Source organism: Ictidomys tridecemlineatus, chromosome 7, assembly GCF_052094955.1.
Source record: "Ictidomys tridecemlineatus isolate mIctTri1 chromosome 7, mIctTri1.hap1, whole genome shotgun sequence".
Classification (NCBI taxonomy): Eukaryota; Metazoa; Chordata; class Mammalia; order Rodentia; family Sciuridae; genus Ictidomys; species Ictidomys tridecemlineatus.
In genome coordinates, this window is record NC_135483.1 from 156,988,694 (window position 1) to 157,006,503 (window position 17,810).

A 17,810-nucleotide genomic window follows, 5' to 3' on the forward strand; every position below is an offset into this window, starting at 1 on the left:
AAACAAGTTAGGGGTAAAGGAAAGCAAGACTGGGTGAGGCTGGATCCTGCCCTTTGCTTCTAGAGAAGTGAATGCAGTGGGGAAAAGAGTGCAAACACTGGGACGGGCCTGCATTGCTGCTTAAGATTTGTTACTTTAGCAAGTTATTTAGTTTCTGCAAACCTTGTTTGGTCATCTGTAAAATGGGTGTAATAATAGCACTAACCTCCAAGCTGTTATGAGGATTGAAATGGGATAATGCTATGAAACTCTTACAGTGCCTGGCACGTTATATACAGATGCTCCTCCACTTAATGATGGAGGACTCCCATTAATTCATCATATATTGAAAATATGATATAGATAATACACTGAGTACGCCAAACCTACCAAACATAGCCTAGCAGCACACCCCACGGCAGGGTTTTAGTTGTGCACCCTCCTGATTGCATGACTGACTGGATGCCGTCCGTGCTCACTACTGTTGCCTAGCATCTCGAGAGCCTTGAGCCACATGTGACTAGTCCAGAAAAAGACCAGAATTCAAAGAACAGTTGCTACTGAATCTACATTGCTTTTGCATCATTGTAAAGTTAAAAAAAAAAAAAACAAAAACACAAGCTGAACCTTTGCTAGGTTGGGGACCATGTGTTCTCTATAGTAGTGCTGTCCACCAGGACTTTCTGCAGTGATAAACATGTTCTATAACTTTGAGATACATAAAGTATCTGCTTGCCACATGATGTTATGGAGCATTTGAAATGTGGTAGTGTGACTAGGAACCCAATTTTTTATCTTATTTTATTTGAATTTCCAAAAATTTTAATACAAATAGCCACACATACCTAGTGGCTACTTATTTGACAGTATAGCTCCATAGTGTTGTCTGATGTTAACAGTAGTGTTCGTGTGACTGTTTGAGTTGGTTTTCTTTTCTATTAACCATTTGGTAGAGCTCAGATTTCTCTACTTGATATGAAAGAATGGACTAGAGACTTCCCAGAGGAGTTACAAAGTTCTATGAGCTAAAACTTGATAAATTCTACAGAAGACGGAGGTTCATTTGATCATAGAACATGTAAAACAATGTCTTTTCTGATATATTTTCCTCATCTGGTATCATCCTCTCAAACCCAACACAGGTGCAAAAATACTTCTTGGAAATGAAAAATAAGATGCCTTCCTTATCACCAATAGACAAGAATTGGCCATCCAGACCTTATCTATTCTTGGATTCCACTCACAAGGAACTAAAAAGAATTTTCCACTTGTGGAGGGTAAAAAATGTCATGATTGTATTTCTTCCGAGACTTATTATATATTTCGAGTGTTTGACAGCTGTTATGTAAAATCAATTTTTTTTAATGTTTATTTTTTAGTTTTTGGTGGACATAATATCTTTATTTTATATTTATATGGTGCTGAGGATCGAACCCAGTGCCTCATGCATACTAGATGAGCACTCTACCACTGAGCCACAACCCTAGCCCCTAAAATCAAATTTTTAACACATTCTTCCTTTGCCTCAGAGGGACTTATTTGAGGACTTTGGTATCCTTGAGCTTGGCATTCACTGTACTTGACTTTCTGGGGGCTCCCTCAGCAGCCCAGGCTAAGCCTGTGAGGTCTCCTCTCGGCCATGATTAGAGGAGCAAAAGGTTGTACCAACTTTTTGTTCCAGGTTCCAGTTGCTTTCAAGTTGTCCAGTTTGTGTTTTTCTCTTTCTGTGAAAAGATATTACAGGAAATAGAAACTGTGAAATTTTAACGTCTTCAAACAAGATAATTAAATCCTACAGTTGTATGAGTTTATAAGATCTGTTGAATACATACGATCCACTTATGAACACAACACTTGGATTGACTGGAAAAAGGCATTGAAGTCCCTAAAAGACAAGATGTCCTCTACCTAAAATAAAGAGAAGCTGAAAATCTATTTTATATTGCCTTATATCTTAGTACTCTAATTTCATAGGAAAGCACAGCGTGCAATTTAGGTGTTGGGGTGCATGGAGTACTTGTTATAGATGTTGACTTTATTTCAGAAACTTGGTTTAACCAGGTATGTGGAATGCTAAATATATGCAATTATCAGATGTAATAAAATCATTAGGTGGAAGAGTTTATATTTAGTCAAGGAATCATGGGTGGATATATTTTCCAGGCAGCGCTTTCCTGCCTAGCAGTGTAGGCCTTGTCCTTTATGTAAAAGAATCACATGTGTATAGAGTGACATTATTGCTAATTAGCCTGACAGGTGGGACTTGCTCAACATATGGAGCTGAATTATGAGTTCTGTTCTGTAACAGAGATTCAACAACTTCTCAGTTGTTCATCTCCCCGATTGAGTGTGACATAGAAATTATTTTCAGAAAGAACAACAGGGAGCTACTAATGCAGGGGTCTGCCCTTCCCTCCCAGCCCCATTCTGACCTACCTGGGACAGGAGGTGGGGGTTGAGAAGCCTGTCTCCTCCTGAAGGGAGCCTTTCTGTGGGAAGAATTGGAAGCAATGCTAATGTTTTTGCAGGAAGTTATTTCAGCGGTGGTATTCAACCCCTCACCTCCAACTGAATGTCTTGGAACATTCATCCTAAAAGTTTGTCCCTGCTTCTCTGGCCATCCCAGTCTCCTTTCATTGTGTCCCCAGGATCAGGATGAAGGGGGACTTCTCAAGTGTCTATGCACGTTGTAAAGTGGAAGTAGGAGGATTTGTTCTGGTGTTTTTCAAACTATACATCATAGCATATTTGTGGATCTTGAAATCAATTTAATAGCTTACTACCAGGGTTTTTAAATAATATAAGTAGAGAATAGAAAATAGCAGAGTACACAACATGCAGAATTAAGTATTGTTTTGCGAAGCTCTTTGGTCATCCTCTGCGTGTGTAAATGTGTGCACTGGGTTGTGAGGTCCAGATTTTTTTGCTTCGTGTCTCTGTCAAAGAACTGAGCCTCAGGACTGGGATCCTTAGGGACTGACATCACAGCAGGATGAGTCTGCCCCTCACAGGGCACATGCTAGTTGGGCCCTGGTGGGTTTTGAAGAAGCATTCCACATTCCACAAGAAAAATAATAGCCTTTGTACTTTTCCAAAACCAACTTCTTAAAAATCAGGAAGGAAAAATGTTTTGGCCTCTTAAAATGAATGTTTTTTTCACTTTCACTTTTATTCTTATTGCTATTAAATTAACTTAGCATATTTAAGAACAAGTAAAAGTTCATTTATATAAGTGATGTTTTCTTTTTTGTTGTTTTTCTCCTCGTATCTCACAGTGTAAAAAATACAGGGACCAATTCACAGACCAGCAGAAACTTATTTATGAAGAGAAACTAGAAGCCAGTGAGCTCTTCAAGGATAAGAAGGCTTTATACCCATCTAGGTATTCTGGTTTTGCTTTATCCATAAAAATCAATATTTTAAAACTTGTTCTCCAATACATATGAAGGTCTTTCCTAGGGAAGTTTTGATTTCAGTACTAGATGAACAATTATTAATTTTGTGTATAATTTTCTAATCAGCTGGATGTGAGTGCACATAAACACACTTAAGTGATAATTTCCACAGTATTCTTTGATGAAATGAGATTACAGATGGTTTTACTCTTGTTGACATTAGCCTGCATACTTTACTGAATAATTGGAATTCATATAAAATAAAAATATATAGGCTATTAAGATAAACTTGCATTTAAATTCCTATTTTCAGATTTCTCTTTGCAATATGTTGTATATACCATCCCAATTTTCCTGCCCTAACAATCCAGGTCAGAAGTCCATTCATAAGATCAACAAAAGTGAAACAGTGTGTTAGTCTCTGGGTGTTGCATAAGCATGGGTTTGTGGTGTCCTTCGGTCAGCTAACTCATCGGTCATGACTTCAGTAGCCTGTGCAGCAAGTTCAGCTGCTTTATTATCAACACCACATACTCAGAAAAAGAAGGAACACAATTGCAAGTTTGGCAAGTGAAGTCCTTGGCGAAGACTGCTTATCTGATTATTTGTATATATCCTGCACCCATCATTTCCCCCCACAATTACTAATTTCATCTGGCACTTATAAAAAAGTACTTGTATAATTTCAAGCCAAAAATCTTCTAACTTGTTTTAGTAACAACTCGTTAACTTCTCCTAAAGACTGACTTAGAAATAAAAAAAAAATTTTATTCTAAATACTCACATGTATTTCATATACTGTCTCCATCTTCATGTCTATTTGAAAGCTCTTCATATATATATATATATATATATATATATATATATATATATATATATTAGTTATAGATGAACACACAGTATCTTATTTATTTTTATGTGGTGCTGAGGATCAAACCCAGTGCCTTGCACATGCAAGGCAAGCACTGTACCACTGAGCCCCAGCCCCAGCCCCGAGAGCTCTTCTTTTTAAAGGACTAAATGAATGCAAGTTGCCGGTCTCATTGGCTTTAAATATTTTAAGTTGCACAGCTTCCTTGTTAGCTGATGTGGCTGTTCCAACTGGTACTTACTCCCTTACATCCAACATAGTGCCTGAATCCGGAGTCGTCCCAAGTGCCTGCTCTGTGAAGCCTGCTTCAACAGGAAAACTGTCTGGATGCTTTCTCCGGCATCTAATGCCATTCAACTTTCCTTTTATACACTTAGAGTCACCTTCTTAATGAACATTCCATGTAGATGACTCTTAGAAACTGGAGGCCGGAGAGTACATTTTTGAGAAGGCAAACTAGCAGGCTCTTAGCACTTTTCATTATTTAAAACATGCTTAAATAGGAACACACCAAAAAAAAGTTCACTTCAAGCCAAGTTCTTTTTGGGTAGTTTTTGTCAGTTTTCAGGGACGGTGGTGGTGCTCTCACACCACAAGCAGTGGGAGACGTGGAATAATTAGCCCTCCCACCTCTCTGTGAAACAGCAGCTCCTATGGGCGTTGGCCTTTCATATCCCAGGAGCTGTGAAGCACTGGCCACCTACGTGGATTTTTCTTCCCTGATCCTCCACCCACGATGCAAGCATTTAAAGTTGTGTGTGCACACTGCCAGAATTGAATAGCTCAAAATGAAGTTTGTAGATCTCTTGAAGCTGCAGTTTTTTTCCTTGGTGTCTTTGAAGAAACTGCCCTAAGAAAGTCACCCCAGTCTGTAGGGAAATTGACATCTTAGTGACACATGCAGGGTTATACCTTTGCTAGAGTAATTTGTTTGAAAGAAAGTTGCTCTGATTCTGAATGTGGGTCTTGGCCACTCTGACCACTTGGAGGCACATCCTAGGCATCTCAGCTGGGCTTCCTTTCATACATTGCCTATTTAAAACCAGAGCTACATAGTGTACTAAGTGCTGTGTAGTGATTACTCCCAATCCATTCTTCCCCAGAAGCCTTATTGATTTTCTTCTTCTCTGTGAGAAAATGAAATTTCTCTTTGGAGAAGGTGATAGGAATGATTTCAGTTCTTTTTTCAGTGCCACATATTATTTAAAGGCATTAGTAAGGCTTCTGTGGGCAGCTGTTAACTTTATATTAACAGATTAGAAGAAATTGCCTTTTCCTTCACACGAGGCCATGTACTGGAGTCTAGCCCTCGTTGTTAGTGATTTCTATCTTGATTGTTCCATGGGATAAGGTTTTTATCAAAATCCTACCTACCAAATGCCATGATCACATCTAAAATATATTTGAAACAGGTTTTAAGTTTTCATTTTCAACTTACATTTAGGACAGGTGCAAGTGAAATATATAAAATCAATTGATATTACTTTTCATGAAGTTGTCAGGTACTCCTTAGAAGTAACCGACTTGTTTCCTTTTGCCCACAGTACTTCCATTTGAAACCATTTCTAACATGCAGGAATTGTTTCTTCTTAGTGTTGGGCAACCATTCCAAGGAGCTTACCTGGAAATCAACAAGAACCCTAAGTACAAGAAACTCAAAGATTCCATTGAAGAAAAGATCATCATTGCTGAAGTTGTGAACAAAATTAACCGTGCTAATGGGAAGGTAAAAATGCTAACTTTGAAGATTTGAGAGGCTCCCAAGACAGTTTTCCTAATGTTAAAATTTACATCTCCCCTGGCATGATGGTGCATGCTTGTAATCCCAGCAGCTCTGGAGGCTGAGATAGGCATATCTCGAGTTCAAAGCCATCCTCAGCAACAACCGCTAAGCAATTCAGTGAGACCCTGTCTCTAAAATACAAAATAGGGCTGGGGATATGGTTCAGTGGTTGAGTGCCCCTGAGTACTCAATCCCCAGTACCTCCCCCCCAAAAAAAATTTACATCTCGTATTCTCAGTGTAGTTAACCTGAGGGGATTTCACCTTACCTTTAGGCTTAGGCAAAATTTTTTGCTTACTCTGAAATTTCTATGGATTTAAATACGTTATTTATGTCCTTTGACCTATTCTCAGTTTATATAGATATGCTTCCTGAAAGATGCTGAAATAAAATGTGCATTTCTGCAAACTACTAATGCTTTGAACTTATGGACCATTTGGGGGTGTTTGTGTTCACTGGTTTTACATCCCTTTTGGTTTTGTTTTAGAGTACATCCCGAATTTTCCTCTTAACAAATAATAATCTCCTTCTCGCTGATCAAAAGTCTGGACAAATCAAGTCAGAGGTTCCCCTGGTGGATGTGACCAAGGTATCGATGAGCTCACAAAATGACGGCTTCTTTGCTGTCCACCTCAAGGAGGTAAAAGTTCACCTAATGACTTGACGAGAGTGTTTCTCTGTTTGTCCAATTTCTCAGCCATAAATTTAAAATTTTCCCCATCAGACAGTACTATTGCCTGATGTCCTCCCTACTGATTTACAAATTTTGGCTATGTATGTTAACTCCTGTATAAAATCTCATGTTCGGTTTTTCAATAATTGAATAAGGTTAGTCACTTTTATTGATTTGCTCACTTGATGTTTTAAATTATGTCTCTTCCTGTTCTTTATTCTGCATACCAACTTACATATGTCTTCTTGTTCATTTTTGATTTGTTGTTTTTTTTATCAAAGGACAAAACTGCATTAAAACCATTGCCTAATGATTTTGACCTAAAGGTTTCCTAAGGTTCATACTTTCTGCTTAACCAGGACCTCCTAGCTTGAATGGAATGGTTAAGTGTAGTAGCTAGACTTGTTCTCATTAACTGTGATGCCTGTGGCCATGTCATTTAACTTTCATGAGCCATCCCAATTTTTCTTATCTTTAAAATGGGGATAATAATTTCCCTACTTCATTGCATTACTATGAAGATTAAGTGATACTGTATGTAAAGTGCTTAGCACAGTACCTCTCATGTATAATACCATTACTAAATACACAAATGTCAACAAATGTTAATCATATTTAGGGATATGCATCTAGGTAATATAGTGACACTGACCGACTCCTAACAGAAAAACCCAAAAGCTTACCTTAGCCTGTTTTCCCCACCATGCATTTTAACATAAAGGGGGTGTTTTGAGTCACAGGACAGTGATTATCAACCTCAAGTACACACTAAAGCAGAGTGGTACTCTAAGAAATGCTGACTTTCAGACCATACCCTCAGAATGAAACATAAGCATCATATTTTTGGAAAGTTCCCCCAGATGATTCTCCTGTGCAGCTTAGGTTGAAAGCTGCTACTGTAGGACATTTGTTGCAAGTGTTATTGTTGTTATTTTTTTTTCAACCAAATCACTGAGGAGTTTTTTAAATAGCTTTTTCAGATTGAGTCATAAGCTAGGTCAATGCTCCTTGATCCTTGTGCAGACCCACCACCCAGGGATCTTGCTGTGGACTCTTATTCAGCGGCTGCTGTAGCAGAGCTGAGATCCTGCTTCTCTAACAAGCTCCCACATGATTTGGATGCTCCTGCGTGTCTGTCAACCAGCTTTGGTAGCAAGGGGTCGGATAACCTTACTCAAGTGCCCTGGCCAGTTGGAAGAAGTACAGCTCTTGTCCTTACTGTTTACATTGGGGAAATGGACTCCCGTGTCTGAAGTTTTAAGGAGACTGTAAATAGGTTTTCAGCCAACCCTGTAAACATTTTCCTCCTCAGCTGTCTTTAATTATCTCTGACTCTTGGCTTGTCCTTTCAGGGCTCAGAAGCAGCTAGTAAAGGAGACTTTCTCTTCAGTAGTGACCACCTGATTGAAATGGCCACCAAGCTGTATCGCACAACTCTCAGCCAAACCAAACAGAAGCTCAATATTGAAATTTCTGATGAGTATGTTCATATATTGTTTAATGCACCTTTTTGCTTTTAGTTTTATAATTTTAGTCCAGCTCTTTGATCTCATTCATTAATACAGCAGCTACTTATGTACCCAGTATGTGTCTAGTATTCGTTCTGGTTAAAGGACAGGCAGTGGATGGCACTGTCCAAGTCTCTACCTCAGGTACCTGACATTCTAGTGGGAAAGAAGAAGATACCCAAATAAGATAATAAGTAGGTGGCAGGGTTTGGGTTAGTGATAGGTGCTTGTGGTAGAGGGAAAAAAGCAATTGTCAGAGGATATTCTTCTTAACAAGAAGGTCAGGGAGTCCTCTTTGATTCCGTGACTCCAGTAAGGAAGCAAACCGGGCAGCAATCTCAAGAGAGACTTTACGGTGCAGAGCAGCAATGGGTACAAAGGCCCTGAGATGGGAACAAACTTTGTAGCAGAGCAGACGGTAGAAGACCCTGAAGAGAAAAACATAGCCTACTCATGTAGAGCTTGGTATCTGAGCTAAGTTGAGACTTTACTAAGGATGATGAGAAACCATTATAGGTATTGAGCAAGGGTGTGGCAGGATCTGATTTATTTTCAAAGATGGCTTTGGTTGCATGTAGACAGTAACTACTAGGAGACAGGGATGGAAGCAGGACTCTGAGCTGTCTAGTGCAAGGGTGATGTGGCTTAAGCTAGAGTGAGGTGGTGAGAGGTAGCCAGCTTCTGAGTGTAATTTGAAGGAAAACAAAGTGTATTAACAGATTGGGTGTTAGACGTTAGGCATTTGTTGCAGAAGTAGAAATTGAGGGATGAGGGGTTTAGAAGTGGCCAGGGAGATTCTGAATGGTTAGATTTGAGATGACTTTTTTTTTATATACATTGGTAACTAGAGTTGGAGTAAAGGCCTTCCATGTTAACAAGGGGGTATTAGTGCAAAGACTGGTGCAAATTTGAAACTTGCTTTCTCTTCATTTCACATTTGTGTTCAAATTGTAAAGGCTAATTATTTGTATAGAGGATGGGACATCCCGCCATATATTAAATATACACATGTGAGGTGTTTGAATGAATTTGAGTGACTAAATTGATTAATACTTAACTGATTATGTGTTATTAATAATAACAATTATTAATAATATCAATAATTTACCAACAACTTATATACTTCTTTGCATATGTTAGAAAGATTAGATAACCAGATAACATAGGAAGATTTTTTTTTTTCTTTTCTTTTTTAGTACCAGGGATTGAACTCAGGAGCACTCAACCACTGAACCACATCCCCAGCCCTATTTTGTATCTTATGAGTCAGGGTCTCATTGAGTTACTTAGCATCTCACTTTTGCTGAGTCTGGCTTTGAACTCAACAATCCTCCTGCCTCATCCTCCTGCACCTTTAGATTACAGGCATGCACCACTGTGCCCTGCTGAAGACTTTATTTTATAATTCAAAATTTTTCATGCTGGGGATGTGGCACAGTGTCAGGGTACTTGCCTGAGACTTGTGAGGCCCTGGGTTCAATCCCAACACTTAAAAAAAAAAAAAATCAAGAGTTTTGCAGTTTTTTAAAAGAAGTTTTTGTTTTGTTTTGTTGTTTTGTTTTGTTTTTGTTTAAAATAAATTTATACCTATCTCCGCCCCTTTGTGAATCACACTCTCAGTGATGTTAGGATTTATGGTATCTTTAGCTCATCCTCAGTTCTCCCTGAACACTAGGGATATTGATGAGGTAGGAGATGGAGCTTTATGGGTACACTACACTGGGAATGGATGTTTGGACTACATAACTTGTTACTTTCTTATAAAAACAAAATAAAGAATATTAGGGGGAAAAAGATAACAGCAGATTAAATTCCATTTTAATTAAAGTTTTAACCTGTCAGGGCATGTTCGAGCTTTTAACTCCCTTTGGTAGAGGTTTTTCATAATTTGGGATTCTGGGCTTGGTAGCTCCTGCCATTTCCTGCTCATCATGAGATCATATTTATTTCAAAGGTTGATCTATTCTCCCTTGGTACATGGATGAAGCAGCCTCCTAGTTGCCCTTGGTATTAATAGGGTTATCTGTACAGAGGCAAGAAATCACAACTAATCCAGACTTCAAAGGATGGTACTTTTAAGCACTTCCTATATTGATATTCTAAGAACTCTACTCTTTAAGAATGTTAAAGAAAATGTGCTATGAAAGAAATGTTCTCTGGTGAAAATGGAAAAGCAGTCTTGCCATATGACTTCTCAGAACCTCTGAAATCTAGGTGCACACTTTGACTCTCTGGAGGGGCTTTGGAAGATGAAATGGACTATGTTTCCCAAATGTAGTCAACCACCCACCGAAGCCCTCTGGTGGATCTCCCAGGCTGTGTTCAGAGGCGCACCATTCCGGAAATGGTGCTGGATGAGTTCACTTCTGGGCATTCAGGACTCTGCCTGTCAGAGAGGTGTATGGTATTCTGATGGTATAGTGTGGCCACGTGAAGACCACAGATACATGACAACATTGTCACTCCTCTCCTCTGGTTCCCAGTGGTTGGGTGTTCTGATAAAAGTAAAGCAGCTGATGGAAGAAGTTTCCAGTGCAGCTCTTTCAAAACCCTGGGAGCTCCTTGGTCAGGGATGCCTGGGTCTGTGTTTTCAGCTGACAGGGACTTGACTCCATTTCCTTGCCAGCTGCAGAGAAGCAGGGTCAAAAACAGCTTGCAGTTCAGTGACTAACCCCTTCCTCATCACATTGTTTTTGGAAGGAGAAGTAGTGATTCTAACAAGCCCAGTTTCTGTAGTCATTAATGGATAAACTGAACATTGGTTTTCAGGAAGGCAGGCAATCTTAGTGCAGTTTTTAACTTGCCCAGGTAGAAATGAGAATTGAATTCATTGAGAGACTCAACCGCCTTATATGGTTCCTAATTCTTTTTTTTTTTTTTAATTTTTTAAAATTTTTTATTTTGGTTGTAGATGGACACATACCTTTATTTTATGTATTTATTTGTATATGGTGCTGAGGATCGAACCCAGTGCCTCACACATGCTGGGCAAGTGCTCTACCACTAAGCCACAACCCCAGCCCCAGATTCCTAATTCTTAAACTCACAAATGGTTTAGTTGATAAACATTGCATTTTGAGGATAACCTGCAGGTGTCCAGAATTTCTAAAAATGAAGTCCTGAATATAGTGAAAACTACAGTGAATTTGATTTATCAAATATTTTAAATATCTGTATCATTTAATATATTAAATCCAAACAACCAGTCTATGTCATTTTTACTTTGATATTCTGACTGGTATTAATGCTGCAAAATAATGCATTCCATGTAACTGTTTTCTGGAACATGATTTTCAGTTTTGTCCTCTTTGAAATGGAGATGAATAGTAGTCATCGCCTTCTTAGATTGTGTTATAGCTGAGTTAACACAAGTAAGTGGCCAGGAACAGTATGGTACATGGTCCCCAAAGCTTTTGAGCTGTTGATATGTCTAATATGAATCTTGGTCATGAGCTATGAACATGGAGACATTAAATGTATGTTAAAGTCAATAGGAAAAGAAGGTCCTACACTTTGCACATACCACATATGATCGTTGAAAATGAAAATGTAAAATATTTGATTTTACATACATATATATGAATTTTTATTGAATTTTTTTGAACATTTTTTTTCTTTGAGGCACATGAATAAAAGCATACAGACCAGAAACATATCTCAGATAGGCAAACGTGGAACTATAGCTCTTCTTTCAGTCCTTTCAAGTGGAAAAGAAACAACCCATTTAAAAGGCCATCATGCTATCTTTGTAAAACAACTGATGAATTAGAAGCTTTCAAGTTATTTCGCTCCAGAAATGATGTTTGCAAAACACAGCCTCTTTAGACCACAAAACTAAGTTGACATATTCAAATGAAATTGTTCAGGCCCTTGCTGCTACTATGGATGACCATGAGGACTGATCTGCCAAATACCTGTTACTCACTTAGTAATGTGCCAGCAACCCAGAAAAACTGTTCCCTAAGAACAGAGAAAACATTGTTATGGGATATTGATGTGGTAGAGAGAAAAGTCAATGGTTTTGAGATGGGAAGACCTGGTCCAGCTGTGCTACTCTAATGCCTCCCAAGAGATGCAGTCCCTGAGAGCAGGACTCTCATTTTATACAGCTGGCTGTCCCTCACAGTGCTGGGTACAAAGAACAAACTTGTAGACAGTCACTTGTCCCCGGCTGGTCTGAAGAAGGAAGGATTTGAACTAGAATATGTTTTTTTTAATGTATCACATATACCACTGGTGGGGTAAGAGGTAGTTTTAGGTGTACACTAATGGATTTTTAATGTTTTAAAAATTTTAAATTTAAATTTTTTTGTGTGTATATGGTTTTTGTTTGTTTGGTTTGTTTGTTTGCGGGTAGCAGGGATTGAACCCATGGGCACTTAACCACTGAGCCTCATCCCCAGCCCTTTTTATTTTTTGAGACAGGATCTTGCTAAGTTGTTGAGGCTGTATATGAACTTGTGATCCTCCTGCCTCAGCCTCCTGAATTACTGGGATTACAGGCATGTGCCACCATTCCCAGCTTTCATATAAATATTCTAATGATTATTAAATGACAGATCAAACTCATGACTTTATCATTCTATAGTCACTATTACTTTGAAATAGTTTTAGCTATAAATAAATATTAACATAGTATACATGTGCAAATATGACAAAAATTGTGCAGGAAATATATGCACACCCAGTGTTTGGAGAATATCTCAAGGCTCCTTCCTGTTCTGAAATTCTCAGTTTCATTTCTCAGTTTGTTGATAATTCAATCAGACCCCTCCCCAGTTTATGTTTTTGCCAGAAGCAAGACGGAAATAGGACATGTTGGTCTTTCCTTTTGAAACATGGAAATAATTATTCTCAGCTCTTCTTGCCTTGTTGGAATATGTTAGTTAATGAGCTCCAGCTTACTTAGGGCTGAATGGCTACTGGAAGTAAAAGACAGTAATACAATTCTGTGTTAAGAGGTGTTTAATAAGAAGAGGTCATACTTGTCAAGATCAATATCCCATTAAAAAACAAAATCTAATGTTACTCTAATCACCATCTGTTTTGAATATACCTTAATTTGTTTAATTCTTTTCTCCTAGGTTCCTGGTACAGTTCAGGCAGGACAAAGTATGTGTGAAGTTCATTCAGGGCAGCCAGAAAAATGGAAGTGTCCCAACATGCAAACGAAAAAACAACCGTCTCCTTGAAGTTGCTGTCCCCTAACTGCCGCCTCCTCTCTCCGCTTTCGTGGACTCCTTGTAATAGTGCAATTTTGTTTTTTGTTTTGTTTTGTTTGGGTTCATTGTATGTTTGGGAACTGCCAAAGGCTAACCGTTAGAGTCCCTTGGCAAAATAAAAGTATTTGACTAATCAATTTTTATTATTGGAATAGTTTAACCCTTCACTACATATTCTGTCCTGGGGCAGGATTGTAGAAACTAACAGTGTCTGTTTCTAATGTCATATGTGTTTTCTCTTTAGTTACCATGTTAGATTTGTGTACCCCTAAATCAGCGTATTATTCATAAATCATTAACCCGTGTAAGTGTAGGAAACGGTCTTAAAAGATAGTACATTCATTTATCAAATATTTATTGAATGCCCACTCTATGCTGGGCACTGTGCTAAATGGTATAGAAACTTATTAGGAGTCTTTTTACTTTTAAGGCTATTGCATTCTGGCTGGTTTGTGCTGGTTTAACAACAGCTGAGAAGGTTTCACAAGACTGGGACCAAAATAATAACTGCTAATGATGGACAGCATTAGTAGGATCCCTGTAACAGGATCACAAACAATACACACTTCAAAAAGGGCTGGTCCTAGAAGAAATATAAATATGCCTGGGTAAAATCCCTCTCCATCTTTTTCTATTTGAAAAGAAGAAAACTGACATTTGAACAGGACATTTTATTTGTTTGGATCTCCTGTAATTACTTTTAACAGTAGAAAACAGAAGCCTTATTTTAGAAAAAGTGACAGAAGGAGTCTGGTAAGACTGTTTCTGTTTCTGGTGAACATCATATAGGATCCTAGTATGTTAATATCTGCAGTGTTGTTTTCACTGGAATTTGAATAGCTATTTTCCCAGCTAACACATGAAGTTAGGCTGAAAGCCTCTTACAGAGTGGCAGACGTTCAGTATGATGTGCAATAAACATCCGAGATCTTTTTTGAAAGTTTTATTTATAGTATACATTTTTGTATGAAAGAGGTGGTTGGCACAGGGTGCATATTCTAGTCAAGGATCAAAAGTAAGTTGGTGTTAAATTGCAGGGCTTTTTTTTTTTTTTTTCTCTCCTTTCAAATTTACAATAAGGATTCATTTTGGAAACTACGTTTTTAAACTTTGAAACCAAATTGCTTCTTATTTGGGAGGATAATGTACATATATCTTGGTATCATGTTAAATAATAAAATTGTTCTAATTTGGTGCCACTTGCTGGATCACAACTGTATTTTTGTATTTCAAACTATTTTCGTATGTTGTGTGTCAAATGTATTGTCTCATAGAATGGCTTTACAATCCAAACATTATGTGTTCTCTGTGCTAATTGAATTTCACTAATCTTTTATAAACCAGAAACAGTCATCGAAAATATTTTCTAAGGATTTTCTTTTGATTTTTGTACTTCAAAAAAAAATTGCTCACGTAAAGAAATTCTCAGGAGTCTTTGTGTTTATTGGTGCAGGTAGAGGATAATTGTTTTTACTTTTCCACTATGGACCTAAAGTGGTAGATTGATCATTCCTGTAATAGATGAATAGAAACCTGGGACCGAGAGTAGTTTTAATTTTTTTTTTTTTTAAATAGGGAACATGTTTACATTGTTCAACATACCAGTTAGTGCAAAAAGATGTAAAATACAAATTCTCCATCCAATCAGTCACCCATCTGCTCAGTTCCTGTCCCACCCGGCAAAAAGTTAAACTTGTTTTCAGTTGCTTTTACAACTTTTTGCAAATGCTTGCAAAGAAATAAGACTATAGACTTATCTTCCCCTGTGTTGGCAGACAAAAGCTGTTATGTGTTGCCTTGCTTTTCTCTCCCAGTGGAGGATCATGTAGAGATCCTCGCTCTGGTTACCAAGGCAGTCCTCCCTGGTATAGATGTGTTGTAACTATTCACAGGTCTCTAGTCATCATCATTGGTAGCTTCCTGAATGGAGATTCAGGCTGAAAGTCCCTAATGAAAGTCAGCATGGAAAAGACTAATGTTCTGTGGGTCTATGTGTTAAATTTTCCCAGATATCTTATTTGCAGATTATTCACTGTGAGTTAGCCACAATAGCAGTTACCAACCACATATTTTCCAAAGTATTTTTTTCAATGGAGAAATCATTTAATCTTAACTGCATTGTTATGCAAGGATTTAAAAAAATGTCCACAAAGAGATTTTAAGTGAGAATTTTATTTTAATAACTTTTTGTCACTTATAGTTTTTGTCACTGAAATATCCAATAATTTGGGAGCATGGAGCTTATTCTACATGAGCTATTGCCTTTACTTGGTGGGAAAAGTTGGCTGAAGTTCATCTAGAAGGCTTTCTGTATACCAGGCTACAAATGTGCCTTCCTATAGTTGTTAATACTTGGAATACATATAGTGAGGACCTCTTTACTTTTCCATGGAGCAAGTGATTAAGGAAAATGTAATTGCTGAGAGCAATTATTTAGAGATTTTCAGTTTAGAAGTAAGATATGAAACCTTGTTTCTGAATCCTAAAGTTAAAGTTGACTGTACCACTTGTCCTTTTGGAATCCCTCACATTCCCCATAAAGGAGAGCAGTTGTAACTTGACCACTCTAGAACTGCGGGGAGAGCAACCATGGCTGACCCCATAGAGTAGTGTTTCAATGAGTGTCAGCCTGGATCAAAACCACAGGGAAAGCCTGTTTTAAGAAAGAATATTTAAAAAGCAAATATCCGAGGCTGGTTCCTGGGCCATGTCCTATACCAGTGAATCAGAAACTCCAGAATAGAGTCTGAAAATAGGCATTTTAAAGAAGATCACCAGGACTGGAGTATATAGTTCAGTGTAGAAGACCTGTCCCATGTGTGAGGCCCTGGGTTCATTCACCAGCACTGCCAACAAAGAGGGCTGAGGGATCTCCAGATGATGCACACATTAAAGTTTGAGAACCAGTAGGAAAAACAGAGTTACTTTTTTAGCTACACACAGAAGTCTAGTCTACACTAATCTTAAAAGTCCTATGGTGATTCTGATTCTGCCCAAGTGTAAGAACCACTGTCCTAGAGCTTCTTTTTAGCTGCCTGTGGCGTTGTTGGCTTCATTTGCTGATACTGTTCACCCTAACCCCATGCCCAATTAGTGGTTACTGATCTCAGTCTATATCAGTAGACAAGTGACTAATAACCCTTTATCCATGAATTTCTCTCAGTGTCATGCTATAGAGTTAAGGTACTGATGACACTCCAGAACTCTTGTGTATCTTGGTCTGGTCATACCGCCTGTCTTGTTCCAGGAATGGCTTAGGTTATGCAGCCCTGGGAGAGACCTCTTAGAGTAACTGGAGTTATAAGACCTGGTTACCCAGGAAGTAGACTCCTGAATTAGTCTGGGAGTGACTAGGAATTACCCAGATCCAGAACCCTTGGAATGACTTAAGAGTTGATGTGCTGGGGAAAAAAACATAAGTAGATGATACTCATTAGTTGCCTGGTAGTTGCCAGGGAGTACAGCGTGTAGTGAGTTGCCCTTGACTTTGATTCCCAGTAACCATGCTACAAGGGAGGAATGTAGGAATAGTTCCTCTCTCACATACTGGTTAGTTTCGTATTTCACAATCTTGGAATAATAACTTGGACCCAGAACTCAGATGTTGAGACTTCAGCTCAAGTTTTGAATACCTTTGCTCACCGCCCCCAGAGATAATGGAGTGTCTCTAAAGGCAAAAGGCCAGGCCAAGAGTTCCGAGAATCACAGGCATATCCTCGGTATTAAGGGTTTGGCTGAAGTCTAAGAAAACGAACTGTTTTATTATCGTCTCATCTCAATTAATATGCTGAGAACTTGAGTTCATGTAATTGAGCATTATTATGATAATCAGAGCCTGATTTAAAATTCTTTTAGGCCAAATATAAAAGACAAGCACTTTTGTTTCATATCTATTAGTTTTCATACAATAGGTTGATACTTTCTAGGCTTGATGAAATCTTCAAATAGAAGTACTCTCTTTAAAAAGATGTGTGTTGCTGGGGGGGGGGGGGGAGGATTTAGTAGATTCCATCATGTGCCTCTTCTGTTCTCCCATTAAGTTTTGACCAGTACGCATCAGGTTAAGAGTCTTCGTTTTTAAGCTGGGCATTGTTTCTCCATGAACACTGCTGCACTCATTCCCTAAAGCAATTTGTCACAGAACTGAGAGGGAAGAGAAGGAAGGGCAGTAGTCTTTGTTCCTCTTTGCTCCTGTGAGAAAAATAACTTTAAGTTTCCTTCATCGTTTGGAGATGTTCTGTTGGTCTCTTGGCCATCGTTAGAGGAGCTCTCTTTGCCTCTCGTTTTGATAATTCTGTCACGCTCTCTGATTCTCAGGTTCTCACCAGCAAAACCCTAGGAAGCTTAGCCTTTCGTGAGCTGGCCCTTGCTGCAGGTCT

General features: G+C 38.4%; 1 protein-coding gene and 1 long non-coding RNA gene across 6 annotated transcripts in view; one reads left to right on the forward strand and one right to left on the reverse strand.

The window, feature by feature from the left end:
• Positions 1-13,568, forward strand: part of Myo1b (myosin IB) — a 168,438-nt gene extending 154,870 nt beyond the window's left edge. For all 5 annotated transcript variants that reach the window (XM_078017761.1, XM_040294619.2, XM_078017760.1 and 2 more), the window contains 6 exons: positions 1,122-1,256; positions 3,255-3,361; positions 5,839-5,971; positions 6,516-6,668; positions 8,054-8,181; positions 13,294-13,568. In XM_078017761.1, the coding sequence (XP_077873887.1) occupies positions 1,122-1,256; positions 3,255-3,361; positions 5,839-5,971; positions 6,516-6,668; positions 8,054-8,181; positions 13,294-13,417 (780 nt within the window). In that variant the 3' untranslated portion in view covers positions 13,418-13,568. The remainder of the gene's footprint in view (positions 1-1,121; positions 1,257-3,254; positions 3,362-5,838; positions 5,972-6,515; positions 6,669-8,053; positions 8,182-13,293) is intronic.
• Positions 1,250-17,810, reverse strand: part of LOC144365589 (uncharacterized) — a 39,307-nt gene continuing 22,746 nt past the window's right edge. Inside the window, exons 2-3 of the long non-coding RNA XR_013424208.1 lie at positions 2,416-2,468; positions 1,250-1,703 (exon numbers count right to left, since the gene is read on the reverse strand). This is a non-coding gene — a long non-coding RNA (uncharacterized LOC144365589). The remainder of the gene's footprint in view (positions 1,704-2,415; positions 2,469-17,810) is intronic.